At 43.9% G+C, this 14,869-nt stretch overlaps 2 protein-coding genes across 2 annotated transcripts; both read left to right on the top strand.

The window, feature by feature from the left end:
- The first annotated feature begins 1,805 nt into the window (after positions 1–1,805).
- Positions 1,806–3,506, top strand: LOC135075964 (uncharacterized). Its single transcript, XM_063970410.1, has 5 exons — positions 1,806–1,919; positions 2,005–2,123; positions 2,433–2,513; positions 2,618–2,726; positions 3,472–3,506. Exons 1-5 carry the CDS (start codon positions 1,892–1,894, stop codon positions 3,504–3,506), a joined length of 372 nt encoding a protein of 123 aa, XP_063826480.1. The 5' UTR covers positions 1,806–1,891.
- A 1,930-nt stretch (positions 3,507–5,436) lies between these two features.
- On the top strand, positions 5,437–10,182 carry LOC135075962 (uncharacterized). Its single transcript, XM_063970409.1, has 9 exons — positions 5,437–5,563; positions 5,905–6,021; positions 6,443–6,559; positions 6,976–7,092; positions 7,369–7,485; positions 7,948–8,064; positions 9,175–9,291; positions 9,622–9,738; positions 10,058–10,182. The coding sequence occupies exons 1-9, from the start codon at positions 5,437–5,439 to the stop codon at positions 10,180–10,182; spliced, it is 1,071 nt and encodes a 356-aa protein (XP_063826479.1).
- The last annotated feature ends 4,687 nt before the right edge of the window (positions 10,183–14,869 follow it).

Below are 14,869 nucleotides of genomic sequence, written 5' to 3'. Positions count from 1 at the left end.
TTACCGACCCAGAAGGGTCGTAATACAGGAGGATAGTGAAAAACAGATGACAGATAAGGTGGTTCATCAAAATCATATTAGCCGCACAATGTTCTATTCTAAGTACCGACTCAACTAATGGCTATTACTTAAGAGTAGTAGGGGTTATTAATTACTGTACGGCTAGCACGAAAATCTTTCGAGTTCGAATCGTTTGCGTATTCGAATCGCCATCAAAAGATTTTAATACGAAAAACTACAACAGCGCCCTTGTGAACGTGTCGTAAAGTGAACTAGTATGAGAAATGGTTGCACGAAACTTATTTTGAGAATCAAAATTGTCACGTTATCGTTTAATTAGAAGATTGAAGTATCGAATTTTGTCGAATACGCAAACGATTTGTACTCGAAAGTTTTTCGTGCTAGCCGTACTGGCTGTACTTTCGAAGGTTAAAAGGTTTTAAAGTTAAACAAGGCTTATCCGTGTCCTTGGGTTTATTTTGCTGCACGGCTAAAGTTAGGTGAATATTTCGTGCAAGGCCAATAACGTCAATAACTACCAAAGTTACGACCCCGCAATCCGCAAGCATACAAATCCTTTAGCTATAAACCCGAATAATTTCAACCTTTCGACCTCGTTATGCTATTTGTAATAAATCTGGCAATAACTGGAATTTGGCAATAGTTTGGAATAATAAAGCCCACGTAGATATCACGGTAAGTACGAGAATCGTAGAGACTCGACGTAAGTGTCACGACATGGTGCAGCTTTTTAAAATTATAAACTCACGCACAGACTCCCCTAGTCTTCTCTCCTCTATCAATTTGAATATTAAGCCCAGATCTCGTTGTCCATTCTCAAACACCTTCACTCTTCAGATTTACAAAAACAACACTTCTTATTTCAATCCTATTGTAAGAATGTGTCGCCTGTACAACGAAATCACAGATTCTAATCACAATAAAATAGATATATTTAATGATAATTTACCTCGATTCAAAAAGTCAACAATTGGCATCCTTTTAGAAAATGTTAACTGACTGTAACATTAATTTAACTATATTTTTAATAAAATTGTAATAGTTTTAGGCTTAGATTCATTTGCATGATTTTTACAACAACTGCTTGGCAATATTCCATGTTGTGTATACATGCTTTGGGATAATGTCTGGTTTTGCTTTTTAATTCATATTGTCATTGTATTGCTTAGGACATTGTCCTGTTTTGTATACGTAATAAAATAAAATAAAAAATAAAATAAAAATAAAATCGAATCCGCTTTCGGTTTGTTACCAATATGTAATAAGGCTTCAGAATTAATTTTATTAGCTAAGGTCAAGAAAACTCGGCGTTTCATATTGGTTCATTTATTCATTGTGTTCGCTTGCGAGTAGTTCGGCCTGAGTAGTAGGTAATCAGTATTCGCAAGCACATAATTTAATGAGACCCAGTATTAAAACATTTATTTGCTGTACTGAATCATCAAGTATTGTTCGTTAGGTAGGTAATTAATCAAATCACCCTGTATTTAGAAATTAATGAAATTATTTCTGAACGATAAATCGAATCAAGTGGTAGTTGGTTTGTTTCTGAACGTAACCAGCTGTCAAGTTGTCAATCGTTATCAGCAGTTGTTCGTGTATTTCTCGTAAATCCCTTTCTTGTACAAAACTAAAAGAAAAATGTAGAAATAGTGCGTAATAGCATTAAACTTACTTAAAAAAACAGGAGGGTCTGTGCTAAAGTTTTACATTGTTGTCTGTTTTAAAATTTATATGCCGTGCGTCAAGTTTGCGGGAGTGTTTATCCTTTCAATTTGTTTCAATTATTCACGTTTTGGAAAAGCGTTTTTCATGGAGTTTTCTATTTAACAAGTGTGTTCGTTAAAGGACAAAGTAGTTGAGCGTGAAAATGGAAGGGAGCAACGATTCGTTGTCTGGTTTGTATTGGTTTTTTGTTGGTATTTTGTGGTAAATATTGACGTGCGATCTGACGGATGTTTGAGATGTTTTGATCGGTTTCAGTTTTGTCTCCGCCAATGGGGGGTTCGGCGGCGGTTCTGCTAACTCCTGGAAGGACGAGGAACATCGCTCAGGACATGGAAGCCCTAAGGTTGTCGCGGCAGGACAATCCTTACTTGCAGGTGGGATTTTGCTATAGTTTTCATACTTACGTAAGTGCGCAGTGATTATGCGGTGAGGCATTCGAGGCAGCAACATAAACCACGCCAGAAACGAAAGCAATTCTTATGATAATTACGGACTGGTGTTGTTTTTTATGAGACACTTGACCAGTTAATTACAATGCAACTGGTTCTAACTGGAACTAAAACCCATTGCCAGCTACAATAAAAATCACCTAATGTGATTATTTAATGAAAAATGTTACTAAACAGAGCAATAACTTAAACATCTTAAAACATTTAAGTGTAATTTTTCATTAATTCTTTCAGCAAGTAATGGCTAGTCGAGAAAGCTTGATTGAGAGCCATGCAAATGATTGTGAGTCAGACGATACCATACTGATGTCACAGGTGAGAATATTACCTACTTAGGTACTTAGTTAAACTAAATAAACTAAAATACCCTCATTACACAATCCTTAAAAAACATTCAAATATTTGTACAAACATTGCAGGAATTTGGAAGTACAGCATTAGATTTTGTAGAAGATGATCCGTTGACCCTAAAAGAAGTTCACGAACATATGATCCGGTCTCCACCACCGATCAGCTGCTGGCCACATGGTATAGTTTTTCCATTCACTTTTTATTCTTTATATTGTACTACATTTTCTACTGTGCTAACTTTTCAAAATTAACTTAGTACAGTCAACAGCACATAAACTATATTAACTTTGTGGTAATTTGTTGCATAATAGCATTTATTACAACTCCATAAAGACGTCACAGTTTATGGTTTGATATGCTGCTGTCTGTACATAAAATCCCCCTAACATTTATAGAATTTTATTATGTAATAGGATAGTTTCTACTTAAATTTGGAAATATCTTATGCAAATAAGCTCACCTAAGATCTGGGGTCATAAAATTAAACAGGTCAGTGTCTGATTACTTCATATCAGTGGCACAGAAATGGTTCTGACTGATAACATAAATTGCCTTATCTTCCTAATCGTTTTATTGATATGCTACTTTGACCCTTAAACTGCAAGTTAAAATTGCATTGGATTTACTTAATTTGAGTAATGAATATGGATAAAGATTTCTACCTTATCTTAAATTGCATAAGGCACAACTTGTCTCAAGAAAAAGATATGCTTGATTGATGAAGACTATTATTACTCCAGTCTCTTAGCTATAACTGCATTAACTGCACTGACCAATCCAATTACAACTGTTTTCTTGATAAGTAATTTAATTTTCTTTTCTATAGTTCATTAGCCACGCAAAAGACCTCTGAAAATCGTGATATGGCCAAATGTACAGTAGCTTAAAAACCAGACTTATTATATTCTCCTTATTCACATAGGTTTTCTTTCAAATCCAGCCTCAAACGTAGCCTAACATTCAGCGTACTAACCGTTTTTCCCACTTGCATCGCAGACACGATGTCGTACCGGACGTCCAGTGCCTTTGACTTCGGAGCCGACAGCCCCGTGTCGTATAGCGCTTACTCAGTCAATTCTCAGGAGAAGGTTACTAACATTCCGACGTATTTATGTGCTGTCCTATGTGTTTTTGTTACACTGTTATCGCTTGCTACACTCGTTAGCTTTGGTTGTTGAAGCTTGTGTATGTATTGCAGAAATGTAAAATTAAGCTTTCAAATTAGGGCGTGAGAAGCGCGACAGCAGCGCGGCAGCGGCGTTTTTATAATGTGAAGGCATGCATCCGCTGTCACATAGTATGAAATTATCGGTAGCGCGTCTGTCGCGCGTTTGTCGCACTGCTAAAGTCGCCTAAATGTGAAAGCGCTCTAAAGTCAATGCAGACTTGTCAACTCGGAAAGGGATCAACACCGTATCGCCTTTCGCGAGCTGTCATTGCCTTTCGCGCGCTGTCAACCGCGAGGCGAGGCGTTTACGATACGGCGCGGATAAAGCCTTGATCACAAGTACCGAGTAAACGGGCGAGACAGTAAAATGTTTACTCGGTCGAGACAGTTAGGTGAGCGAGTCACATACTCGAGCGCTCGGCCGAGCACTTGGCGTGATGTTCATACACACCGAGTACTCGGCCGAGAGCACTGTCTTGCCCGTTTGATTGGTACGTGTGATCAAGGCATAAGTGTGTTGCAGTATGGAGTTTCATACAAAGAATACTGACCGCCTCGAGTTGATACGGTTACGATCCCTTTCCGGGTTGATAAGCAGCCTTTAAACAAAATCTGCGATATGTATCCAAGCATTTTAGTTACTACAACCTGATTTATTTTGCACCATTGCACTTAATTTTATTTTATTTCTTCCTTTGTAAATATTTTAAGTTTGTTTGGTTAAAGCTTATGAAATATGACTTATGCAAATAAACTTTTTGTTATGAATTTATCGTTTTGCTGGTTGTAGTTAGCTTTGTATTATTCTGACAGGTACATCTATAACATGTTATAATTCGATAAGTAAGAATACAAATGCATAATATTTTTGTTATTTGGTAAAAGATAAATTTTGCAATTTTAACGAGATGAGGGAGACACATTTTAATGTCAGGGGTAGGGCGCCTTCAAATTATGGATGTGAGGAAGCGCTGCAGTGGCGTCCCTAATTTGAAGGCGTCCTCACTGGTTAAGGTCTGCTGGTCGTAAGATCTCTGGCAGTCTACAAGAATAGTGTCACTGTTAGCAAGTGCACATTTAAAAAAGATTTGGGGAATTCTAAAGGTATATTCCACTTTGATCCAGTAGGCCTAAGATGCGCGCCGCGATAAGCGGTTATCACGCAATTTGATCGATTTTCTCCATACATTTTGACGTCGATAAAAGTTATCACCAATCGCTTGGAGTCCACTTTGATCACCTGCATGATCCAATCCATTCTAAACTGGATTCAAAACCAACTCCAGGAGTTGCTCGGAGGTCGTTCACCCCGTCGCGGCGCGCGCGCCGACGAATCCCGCAACAACAACACGCCGTCCCGCCCGCGCTCCTCGCGCTCCGCCTCCCCCCGCTCGCACGAGCTGTCGCTGTGCACGCGCCCGCTGTCGCTGCCCGGTGAGTGAGAAAGAAAGAAAATAATTTTATTTTGGCAAGAAAAGAGTACGCGCCCTCTGTCGCTGCCCGGTGAGCAAGAAAGAAAGAAAGAAGATAATTCTATTTTGTCACCTCGTCGCGCACGCGCTTACGAGTCCCGCAACAACAACACGCCGTCCCGCCCGCGCTCCTCGCGCTCCGCCTCCCCCCGCTCGCACGAGCTGTCGCTGTGCACGCGCCCGCTGTCGCTGCCCGGTGAGTGAGCACGACACACTACACACTAAAGCCCGTGTCCAACGGGATAAGATGCAAAATTCCGGGACAATCCCAGATTTCCCGGCCATCAAGCAATCCTACCCCGCTCGCACGAGCTGTCGCTGTGTACGCGCCCGCTGTCTCAGCCCGGTGAGTGAGCACGTCACACTGAAGCCCGGTGTGTGAGTACGCAGAATTTCGTCCATTGACCCCAAGCTACCCATCCTTATCATCATGTCAGCCATAGGACGTCCACTGCTGAACATAGGCCTCCCCTAATGCTTTCCACGTTGATCGATTGGTAGCGGCCTGCATCCAGCGCTTCCCTGCTACCTTTACGATCCCATCCTTATCGCTCGCGCGTAATTATGTTGCTGTCGCGCTCGCACACTCACTGCGGGCGCCCGTCGCACAATCGCGACAGCAATATAATTACGCGCGAGCGATAAGGGTGGGTAGCTTGGGGTCATTGGACAAAATTCTACGTGCTCACAGACTATACACACTACGCGTTGTTAGTTACTTTTGTCACAAAACTGAGCAACAACAACACGCCGTCCCGCCCGCGCTCCTCGCGCTCCGCCTCCCCCCGCTCGCACGAGCTGTCGCTGTGTGCGCGCCCGCTGTCGCTGCCCGGTGAGTGAGCACGACACACTACACACTAAAGCCCGTGTCCAACGGGATAAGATGCAAAATTCCGGGACAATCCCGGATTTCCCGGCCATCAAGCAATCCTACCCCGCTCACACGAGCTGTCGCTGTGTACGCGCCCGCTGTCGCTGTGTACGCGCCCGCTGTCGCTGCCCGGTGAGTGAGCAAGACACACTACACACTAAAGCCCGGTCGCCGAGCACGTAGAATTTCGTCCAATGACCCCAAGCTACCCATCCTTATCGCTCGCGCGTAATTATACTGCTGTTGCGACTGTGCGACGGGCGCCCGCAGTGAGTGTGCGAGCGCGACAGCAACATAATTACGCGCGAGCGATAAGGATGGTAGCTTGGGGTCATTGGCCAAAATTCCACGTGCCCGGCGAACGGACTATACGCGTTGTTAGTTAGTTTTGTCATAAAACTGAGCAACAACAACACGCCGTCCCGCCCGCGCTCCTCGCGCTCCGCCTCCCCCCGCTCGCACGAGCTGTCGCTGTGCACGCGCCCGCTGTCGCTGCCCGGTGAGTGAGCACGACACACTACACACTACATACTACACACTACACACTACATACTACACACTACACACTACACACTACATTCTACACACTACACACTACACACTACACACTACACACTACACACCACACACTACATACTACACACTACATACTACAAACTACACACTACATTCTACACACTACATACTACACACTATAGTCTGGTCTGCGAGCACGTAGAATTTTGTCCAATGACCCCAAGCTACCCATCCTTATCGCTCGCGCGTAATTATACTGCTGTCGCGAATGTGCGACGGGCGCCCGCAGTGAATGTGCGAGCGCGACAGCAACATAATTACGCGCGAGCGATAAGGGGTAGCTTGGGGTCATTGGACAAAATTCTACGTGCCCGGCGACCGGACTATTCGCGTTGTTAGTTAGTTTTGTCACAAAACTGAGCAACAACAACACGCCGTCCCGCCCGCGCTCCTCGCGCTCCGCCTCCCCCCGCTCGCACGAGCTGTCGCTGTGCACGCGCCCGCTGTCGCTGCCCGGTGAGTGAGCACGACACACTACACACTACATACTACACACTACATTCTACACACTATAGTCTGGTCTGCGAGTACGCAGAATTTCGTCCAATGACCCCAAGCTACCCATCCTTATCGCTCGCGCGTAATAATATTGCTGTCGCGACTGTGCGACGGGCGCCCGCAGTGAGTGTGCGAGCGCGACAGCAACATAATTACGCGCGAGCGATAAGGGGTAGCTTGGGGTCATTGGACGAAATTCTACGTGCCCGGCGACCGGACTATACGCGTTGTTAGTTAGTTTTGTCATAAAACTGAGCAACAACAACACGCCGTCCCGCCCGCGCTCCTCGCGCTCCGCCTCCCCCCGCTCGCACGAGCTGTCGCTGTGCACGCGCCCGCTGTCGCTGCCCGGTGAGTGAGCACGTCACACTACACACTACACACTACATACTACACACTACATACTACACACTACACACTACATACTACACACTACATACTACACACTACACACTACACACTACACACTACACACTACATACTACACACTACATACTACACACTACATACTGCACACTACATACTACACACTACATACTACACACTACACACTACATTCTACACACTACATTCTACACACTACATACTACACACTATAGTCTGGTCTGCGAGTACGTAGAATTTCGTCCAATGACCCCAAGCTACCCATCCTTATCGCTCGCGCGTAATTATGTTGCTGTCGCACACTCACTGCGGCCGCCCGTCGCACAATCGCGACAGCAATATAATTACGCGCGAGCGATAAGGATGGGTAGCTTGGGGTCATTGGCCAAAATTCTACGTGCCCGGCGACCGGACTACACGCGTTGTTAGTTAGTTTTGTCATAAAACTGAGCAACAACAACACGCCGTCCCGCCCGCGCTCCTCGCGCTCCGCCTCCCCCCGCTCGCACGAGCTGTCGCTGTGCACGCGCCCGCTGTCGCTGCCCGGTGAGTGAGCACGACACACTACACACTACATACTACACACTACATACTACACACTACATACTACATACTACACACTATAGTCTGGTCTGTGAGCACGTAGAATTTCGTCCATTGACCCCAAGCTACCCATCCTTATCGCTCGCACGTAATTATGTTGCTGTCGCGCTCGCACACTCACTGCGGCCGCCCGTCGCATAATCGCGACAGCAATATAATTACGCGCGAGCGATAAGGATGGGTAGCTTGGGGTCATTGGCCAAAATTGTACGTGCCCGGCGACCGGACGGTACGCGTTGTTAGTTAGTTTTTTCACAAAACTAATAGGTTTTCGGAAATCCGGGACAATAAGGTTTAATACTTTAATTACTGGACACGGGACAAGACGCAAAATTCCGAGACAATCCAAAGACAAACTCTACTCTCGGCTCGCACGAGCTGTCGCTGTGCACGCGCCCGCTGTCGCTGCCCGGTGAGTGAGAAAGAAAGGAAGAAGTAAGAAAATAATTTTATTTTGGCAAGAAAAGAGTACGCGCCCGCTGTCGCTGCCTGGTGAGTGAGAAAGAAAGAAGAAAGAAAATTATTTTATTTTGTCACTTGTCACAACAACACGCCGTCCCGCCCGCGCTCCTCGCGCTCCGCCTCCCCCCGCTCGCACGAGCTGTCGCTGTGCACGCGCCCGCTGTCGCTGCCCGGTGAGTGAGCACGACACACTACACACTACAGCCCGGTCCTTATCGCTCGCACGTAATGAGGGCTATCGTTTTTATACTTAACAGTTGGCACCCCTGGCGATTGACAGGACCTTACTCTACAGTGGCGCCATCTTGATGAGTGCAAATGCGATAGTCCTCCTACCACTTTAGCGCTCACAAGTTGGCGCCACTGTCTTCGCTACTAGCAAGTGACAGGACCTTACTCTACAGTGGCGCTAACTGGTGAGCGCTAAAACGATAGCCCTCATTATGTTGCTGTCGCGCTCGCACACTCACTGCGGGCGCCCGTCGCATAATCGCGACAGCGATATAATTACGCGCGAGCGATAAGGATGGGTAGCTTGGGGTCATTGGACAAAATTCTACGTGCCCGGCGACCGACTATACGCGTTGTTAGTTAGTTTTGTCATAAAACTGCGCAACAACAACACGCCGTCCCGCCCGCGCTCCTCGCGCTCCGCCTCCCCCCGCTCGCACGAGCTGTCGCTGTGCGCGCGCCCGCTGTCGCTGCCCGGTGAGTGAGCACGACACACTACAGTCACTACATACTACACACTACACACTACATACTACATACTACACACTACATACTACACACTACACACTACATACTACACACTATAGTCTGGTCTGCGAGCACGCAGAATTTCGTCCATTGACCCCAAGCTATCCATCCTTATCGCTCGCGCGTAATTATATTGCTGTCGCGACTGTGCGACGGGCGCCCGCAGTGAGTGTGCGAGCGCGACAGCAACATAATTACGCGCGAGCGATAAGGATGGATAGCTTGGGGTCATTGGCCAAAATTCTACGTGCCCGGCGACCGGACTATACGCGTTGTTAGTTAGTTTTGTCATAAAACTGAGCAACAACAACACGCCGTCCCGCCCGCGCTCCTCGCGCTCCGCCTCCCCCCGCTCGCACGAGCTGTCGCTGTGCACGCGCCCGCTGTCGCTGCCCGGTGAGTGAGCACGACATACTACACACTACACACTACACACTACACACTACACACTACACACTACATACTACACACTACACACTACATACTACACACTACATACTACATACTACACACTACATACTACACACTATAGTCTGGTCTGCGAGCACGTAGAATTTTGTCCAATGACCCCAAGCTACCCATCCTTATCGCTCGCGCGTAATTATATTGCTGTCGCGATTGTACGACGGGCGGCCGCAGTGAGTGTGCGAGTTTCTACGTGCTACGTGAGGACGAAATTCTACGTGCCCGGCGACCGGACTACACCCGTTGTTAGTTAGTTTTGTCATAAAACTGAGCAACAACAACACGCCGTCCCGCCCGCGCTCCTCGCGCTCCGCCTCCCCCCGCTCGGACGAGCTGTCGCTGTGCACGCGCCCGCTGTCGCTGCCCGGTGAGTGAGCACGACACACTACACACTACATACTACACACTACACACTAAAGCCCGGTCTATACGCGTTGTTAGTTAGTTTTGTCATAAAACTGAGCAACAACAACACGCCGTCCCGCCCGCGCTCCTCGCGCTCCGCCTCCCCCCGCTCGCACGAGCTGTCGCTGTGCATGCGCCCGCTGTCGCTGCCCGGTGAGTGAGCACGACACACTACACACTACACACTAAAGCCCGGTCTGCGAGCACGTAGAATTTCGTCCAATGACCCCAAGCTACCCATCCTTATCGCTCGCGCGTAATTATATTGCTGTCGCGACTGTGCGACGGGCGCCCGCAGTGAGTGTGCGAGCGCGACAGCAACATAATTACGCGCGAGCGATAAGGATGGATAGCTTGGGGTCATTGGACAAAATTCTACGTGCCCGGCGACCGGTGAGTGAGCACGACACAATACACTACATACTACACACTAGAGCACTTGGGGGTAGGGTTGCTAGGTCAAAAAACACAAAAGCCGGACTTTGTGCTTCATTTGGCCGGACATTGTACGCTAAAAGCCGGACATGTCACCATTAGTGTCATAGCTCACGAGTGAGTACTATCATCATCGGTTGCCCAACATCTTGATGCGTGCGCTTGATATTATTCTATAGCATTCACCTGGCGCGGCAGTCACATAAAAAGCCTAACAAAAGCCGGACAGGCCGGACAAGCCAATATTTGGCCGGACAAGACCGTAAAAAGCCAAACATGTCAGGCTAAAGCCGGACACCTGGCAACCCTACTTGGGGGAGATGTGCCACCAGGGCTGTCTTTAACCTACTAGGGACCCTGTGGCCTAATTCACGTATTTTGACTCAGTCAAAATCTCGCTGACGTTCAGAAGTCGTCCCATTGAAAAACAGTTCTAAATCCGTATTCACAAGGGTCATTTCGATAGAACGATTACTCGATAGGATCGCAACTCAGCGATTTGTTGTCGTTGTAGTTTTGCTACGTGAATAAGGCTACTGGGCATTTAGGATCAAGGGGGGCCCTTATCATCTGGAAAAAGGTTTGAGCAAATGGGGGCCCCCTCGGTCGCGGGGCCCTGGGCACGTGCCCAAAGTGGGACCAGTGGGAAAGAGGGACCTGCGCGCCACAACAAAACGCATATTCCGGAGAATCGTAAAAATCCAAGGAATAATCTCCTCACCCCAATGACTGCTTCCTATTGAGTGAGAGGACTGGTATGTAAGATGCTTCACATAAAATGTTGTAGTTGTAGGTATCACATAAAAATCATTGTCTCTTTTATGCATTTACATGAAACTTTACTGGAAACTGCTGATTTCTGTCCTATTTTTTGTGTTTATTTATCTTTGTATTAAAATTGTTTGTTTCCCAAATATTGAAAAATACATAAATAAATTCCAGTTTCAGTGTCAATATTTTCAAGATTTTTGGAATCCATGACCACGTTATGGTCTTGGGCTAAATTACTGCAAAATTAATTCCAACATCAAACTCATCCCACTATTCCACAATTCCAGGTGAGAGCCACCTCCGAAACGCATTGAGCAGCAAAAAGCAAAGCGGTCAGCAGACCTTCTCGCTTCTCCAACATCCGCGCCCGCTACGGAGGCCCCACTCCAACCGAAGAGACGAGGACAGCGTGCAACTTGTCCCGGACTGCGACAAGTAGGAACAGGACGAACAAGTAAGGACTTGTTTTATATCCTGCTGGATATCCTGGGGAACACATCCTCGTGACGTTTGATCATAAACCTGGTTTGTTGCCATCTTTTTGAAGTTTATTGAGACAACAATAAGGTTTAAAACCAATGGAAAATATCTGTATCTATACCAGTTGGGTAAGTCCAATATGCTCAGTATGGGATTGACGTTAAGTCACGTGGTCAAATCATGCGCCATCTGTTGATACAAAAATGCTAACCAAAATACTACTTTATGTTCCCACAAAAACTGCAGTATCTGCCGTAAATTACTAAGCGAAAGGTTTAGAATTGGAAAAATGTACTTAAGAAATTATAAAAGTCATCATTTCGGAACCCAGAAAGGCTGAAGTTTTTCTGTAAGATAAAATTGTGATTCGGAGACTGGTTTTGTCCATTTCCACTATAAAATAAGATATTGATCGAAGTGCAATTTTTTCAACTCCATTTGGAGTGTTCTACAAAATGGAAATTTGACTGGGAGTCCTTCAATATTAACACGTTCGTTGACTTTCTTGTGTCATTTGAGTGGATATAGTTTATGTGCTGAGCGTTGTCATTTAATAAACAATATTCTATTATCTTCTCCACACTGTCTTTGAACGTGTTAAAAATCCATAAATATAGGCGGGGTTAGATTTGATAGGGGAACAGAATTATGTGTAGGCAGAGACTGGTACAGAATAATCACTAAGAAAGTTTAGGAAAGTCGGCCATTTTGAGACGAAATGCCAAATGTTTGGATTCGTATGGTGTTCGTTAGGTGTATGGGTGTTATGGATTTATTGTTGGATGTAGAATGTGAATGTATGTACATGGTGTTATGGTATTACTAGTCTAGGATATTTGGTGGTTGGTGTTTGCAGAACACGGTAAAACTTTAAATGGACTACACACTTTTTGTTTTAAGCCGGGTCTCCAGAGCGTGTTTTACTCTACACAATCAACAATAGCATCTCAACATTCAACATGTTTTTGTAGGCAATTTTGTTGAATGTTGACATGTTTTTGTTGATTGTTTAGGGCAAAACATGCGCTGGAGAACCGGCTTTATGTTTAGCTCATGTATAAGAAAATGTTTTAAATGGATTTTGTGTAAAAGTGTGTAGTTCAATATTGAACATGGAACAAGTCTTAGATGAAAAGAATAATATTTTCGCACTCTGAAATATAAGATAAGAATAATTGTGTATTCTCGGTAACGATTCGTGTCGGAATATGGACTGTTTGCCACAATGATGCGACTGGAAAGTCTATACATAAATAATAAGTATAAAGTCCAAAAATGTGTATGTATGTTTGTAGCCAATGTATTCTGATAACTGCTGAGCGGATTATTATTCTATGTACACTATTTAATAGCTCATTACTTTCTTTAATATCTCCCAGGTACATATTATTTCGATTGATCTAATATTAAGAACTAAAATAGTCTTCAGGATGCAGTCGCGTATTATTGTGAGGTATTGGTTGATTGGAATCATGAATATAGACGCCCTATTCTGAAAATTTTACCTACACGCGGGTATAGTCTGTAATATAAAACCTGTCCATTCCCCTATTCTATGAAGTTCCTAAATCATATTAGCATAAATAATGTACAGTTAACAGAACATCAGTTTAAAATTATGGTGCAATATGGCATCTTTTACAACAAAATAATACCTTTGTTTTACATGATGTGCTGTCGTTAGTACTCACACTATTTTTGACATGTTATTATTGATATTCTTCAATAAAATTGCCATTTCTATACCGTCATTTAATTAGTGAACATTATACATATTATTATAGCTTGAGTAGTGAGTAGATTATGCAGTTATGATGTTTATAAAAAGTTATACTTAGATATCTATGTTCAGAATGGAGCGGCCGTGGCAGTGAACGTTCTAACACTATTTTAGTTGTCTCTTTCTAAAAGTAGATAGAGTTTTGTGAATAATTACCTAATTAGTCGCTTCCTTGTGGCAAATTGTCAACTACCCGTCAAAATCACGGTTATAACACCATATAAACTCCTACGAATGCTCACCGTAGTATAATTATTGCAATTAAAAAAACCAGTTTAGGATTATTAGTACCACAGACAGTAGTTTTTAGACTAGATATATTGTTATGATTGGATAAGCTTTATTAGAGCATCATGTTTAGTGTTACCAGAGCTGAAATAGGTTATAATGTTTTGTTAGTCGTTAAATGCTGCCAAGGTTATGCAACTACCCCCGGTTTCTGAGCTGGCAGATAAAAAATGGCTACTTGACATCTGTCAATTCTGTCAGTTGTGAGCTGTTTTTTATTGTTCGACTGAAAAGCTGGGTGTTAATTTCACACTGAACTGGACATGTTACAAGTCAATGTTACATAACAAGTCTTAGGTCCATATTATGAAACTACACTCAAATATGTATTTACATTGCTACAAGCACCATAGAAGTGTCTTTCAGACATATTTCTGTCATGATTAAATTACTAATGAAAAGTATTTGACATCTACTAGTTACACATTTCGAAATAGTATTTTATACTATCACTTCAGATTTAAGCACCTGAATTAAGTAGTGGATGTATGATGTACACGTGTACATTCAGTGTGAAAATTCGCTATGAAATACTTTTTTGCCCTATATTTAAATACTCCTTGGCTCAATCCTAAAAAAATAATTTAAATGTTTGAGGTAGAATTATATTTTATTGAGAAAAAAAACATCAAAATATTGTCTAAATTGAATTTTTATTATTACGGCAACAGTGTAATCTGAAAAATGATGTGTTTAAATTTAAAATGTTTATAAAGTGGCAAAATATAAACCCCAAAGTTTAATACTTTCTGGCTCAATTTATCTTTCGATTAATTAATTAAATGATTTCGTATCCCAGAATTTGGTACAGTCAGCGTCAAATAGTTTGTGACACCCAAAGTGCCGTAAAGTTGACAGCACCAACTTATCCTAAATTGTAACAAAGAAGTGTTGCGAACTTTT

This window comes from Ostrinia nubilalis, chromosome 11 (assembly GCF_963855985.1).
Source record: "Ostrinia nubilalis chromosome 11, ilOstNubi1.1, whole genome shotgun sequence".
NCBI classification, from domain to species: Eukaryota; Metazoa; Arthropoda; class Insecta; order Lepidoptera; family Crambidae; genus Ostrinia; species Ostrinia nubilalis.
This window is presented reverse-complemented; position numbering and strand designations above follow the sequence as displayed.

What these genes read in the sequence shown, in the direction of transcription:
- LOC135075962 (XM_063970409.1), top strand. Translation starts at nt 5,437, where the DNA reads ATGCAAAATTCCGGGACAATCCCAGATTTCCCGGCCATCAAGCAATCC. An exon ending in GCGCCCGCTGTCGCTGCCCG is followed by an intron (nt 6,022 to 6,442) that starts GTGAGTGAGCAC and finishes ACGCGTTGTTAG; the next exon opens with TTAGTTTTGTCATAAAACTG. An exon ending in GCGCCCGCTGTCGCTGCCCG is followed by an intron (nt 9,292 to 9,621) that starts GTGAGTGAGCAC and finishes ACGCGTTGTTAG; the next exon opens with TTAGTTTTGTCATAAAACTG.
- LOC135075964 (XM_063970410.1), top strand. Translation starts at nt 1,892, where the DNA reads ATGGAAGGGAGCAACGATTCGTTGTCTG. An exon ending in AGGACAATCCTTACTTGCAG is followed by an intron (nt 2,124 to 2,432) that starts GTGGGATTTTGC and finishes TAATTCTTTCAG; the next exon opens with CAAGTAATGGCTAGTCGAGA. An exon ending in ATACCATACTGATGTCACAG is followed by an intron (nt 2,514 to 2,617) that starts GTGAGAATATTA and finishes CAAACATTGCAG; the next exon opens with GAATTTGGAAGTACAGCATT.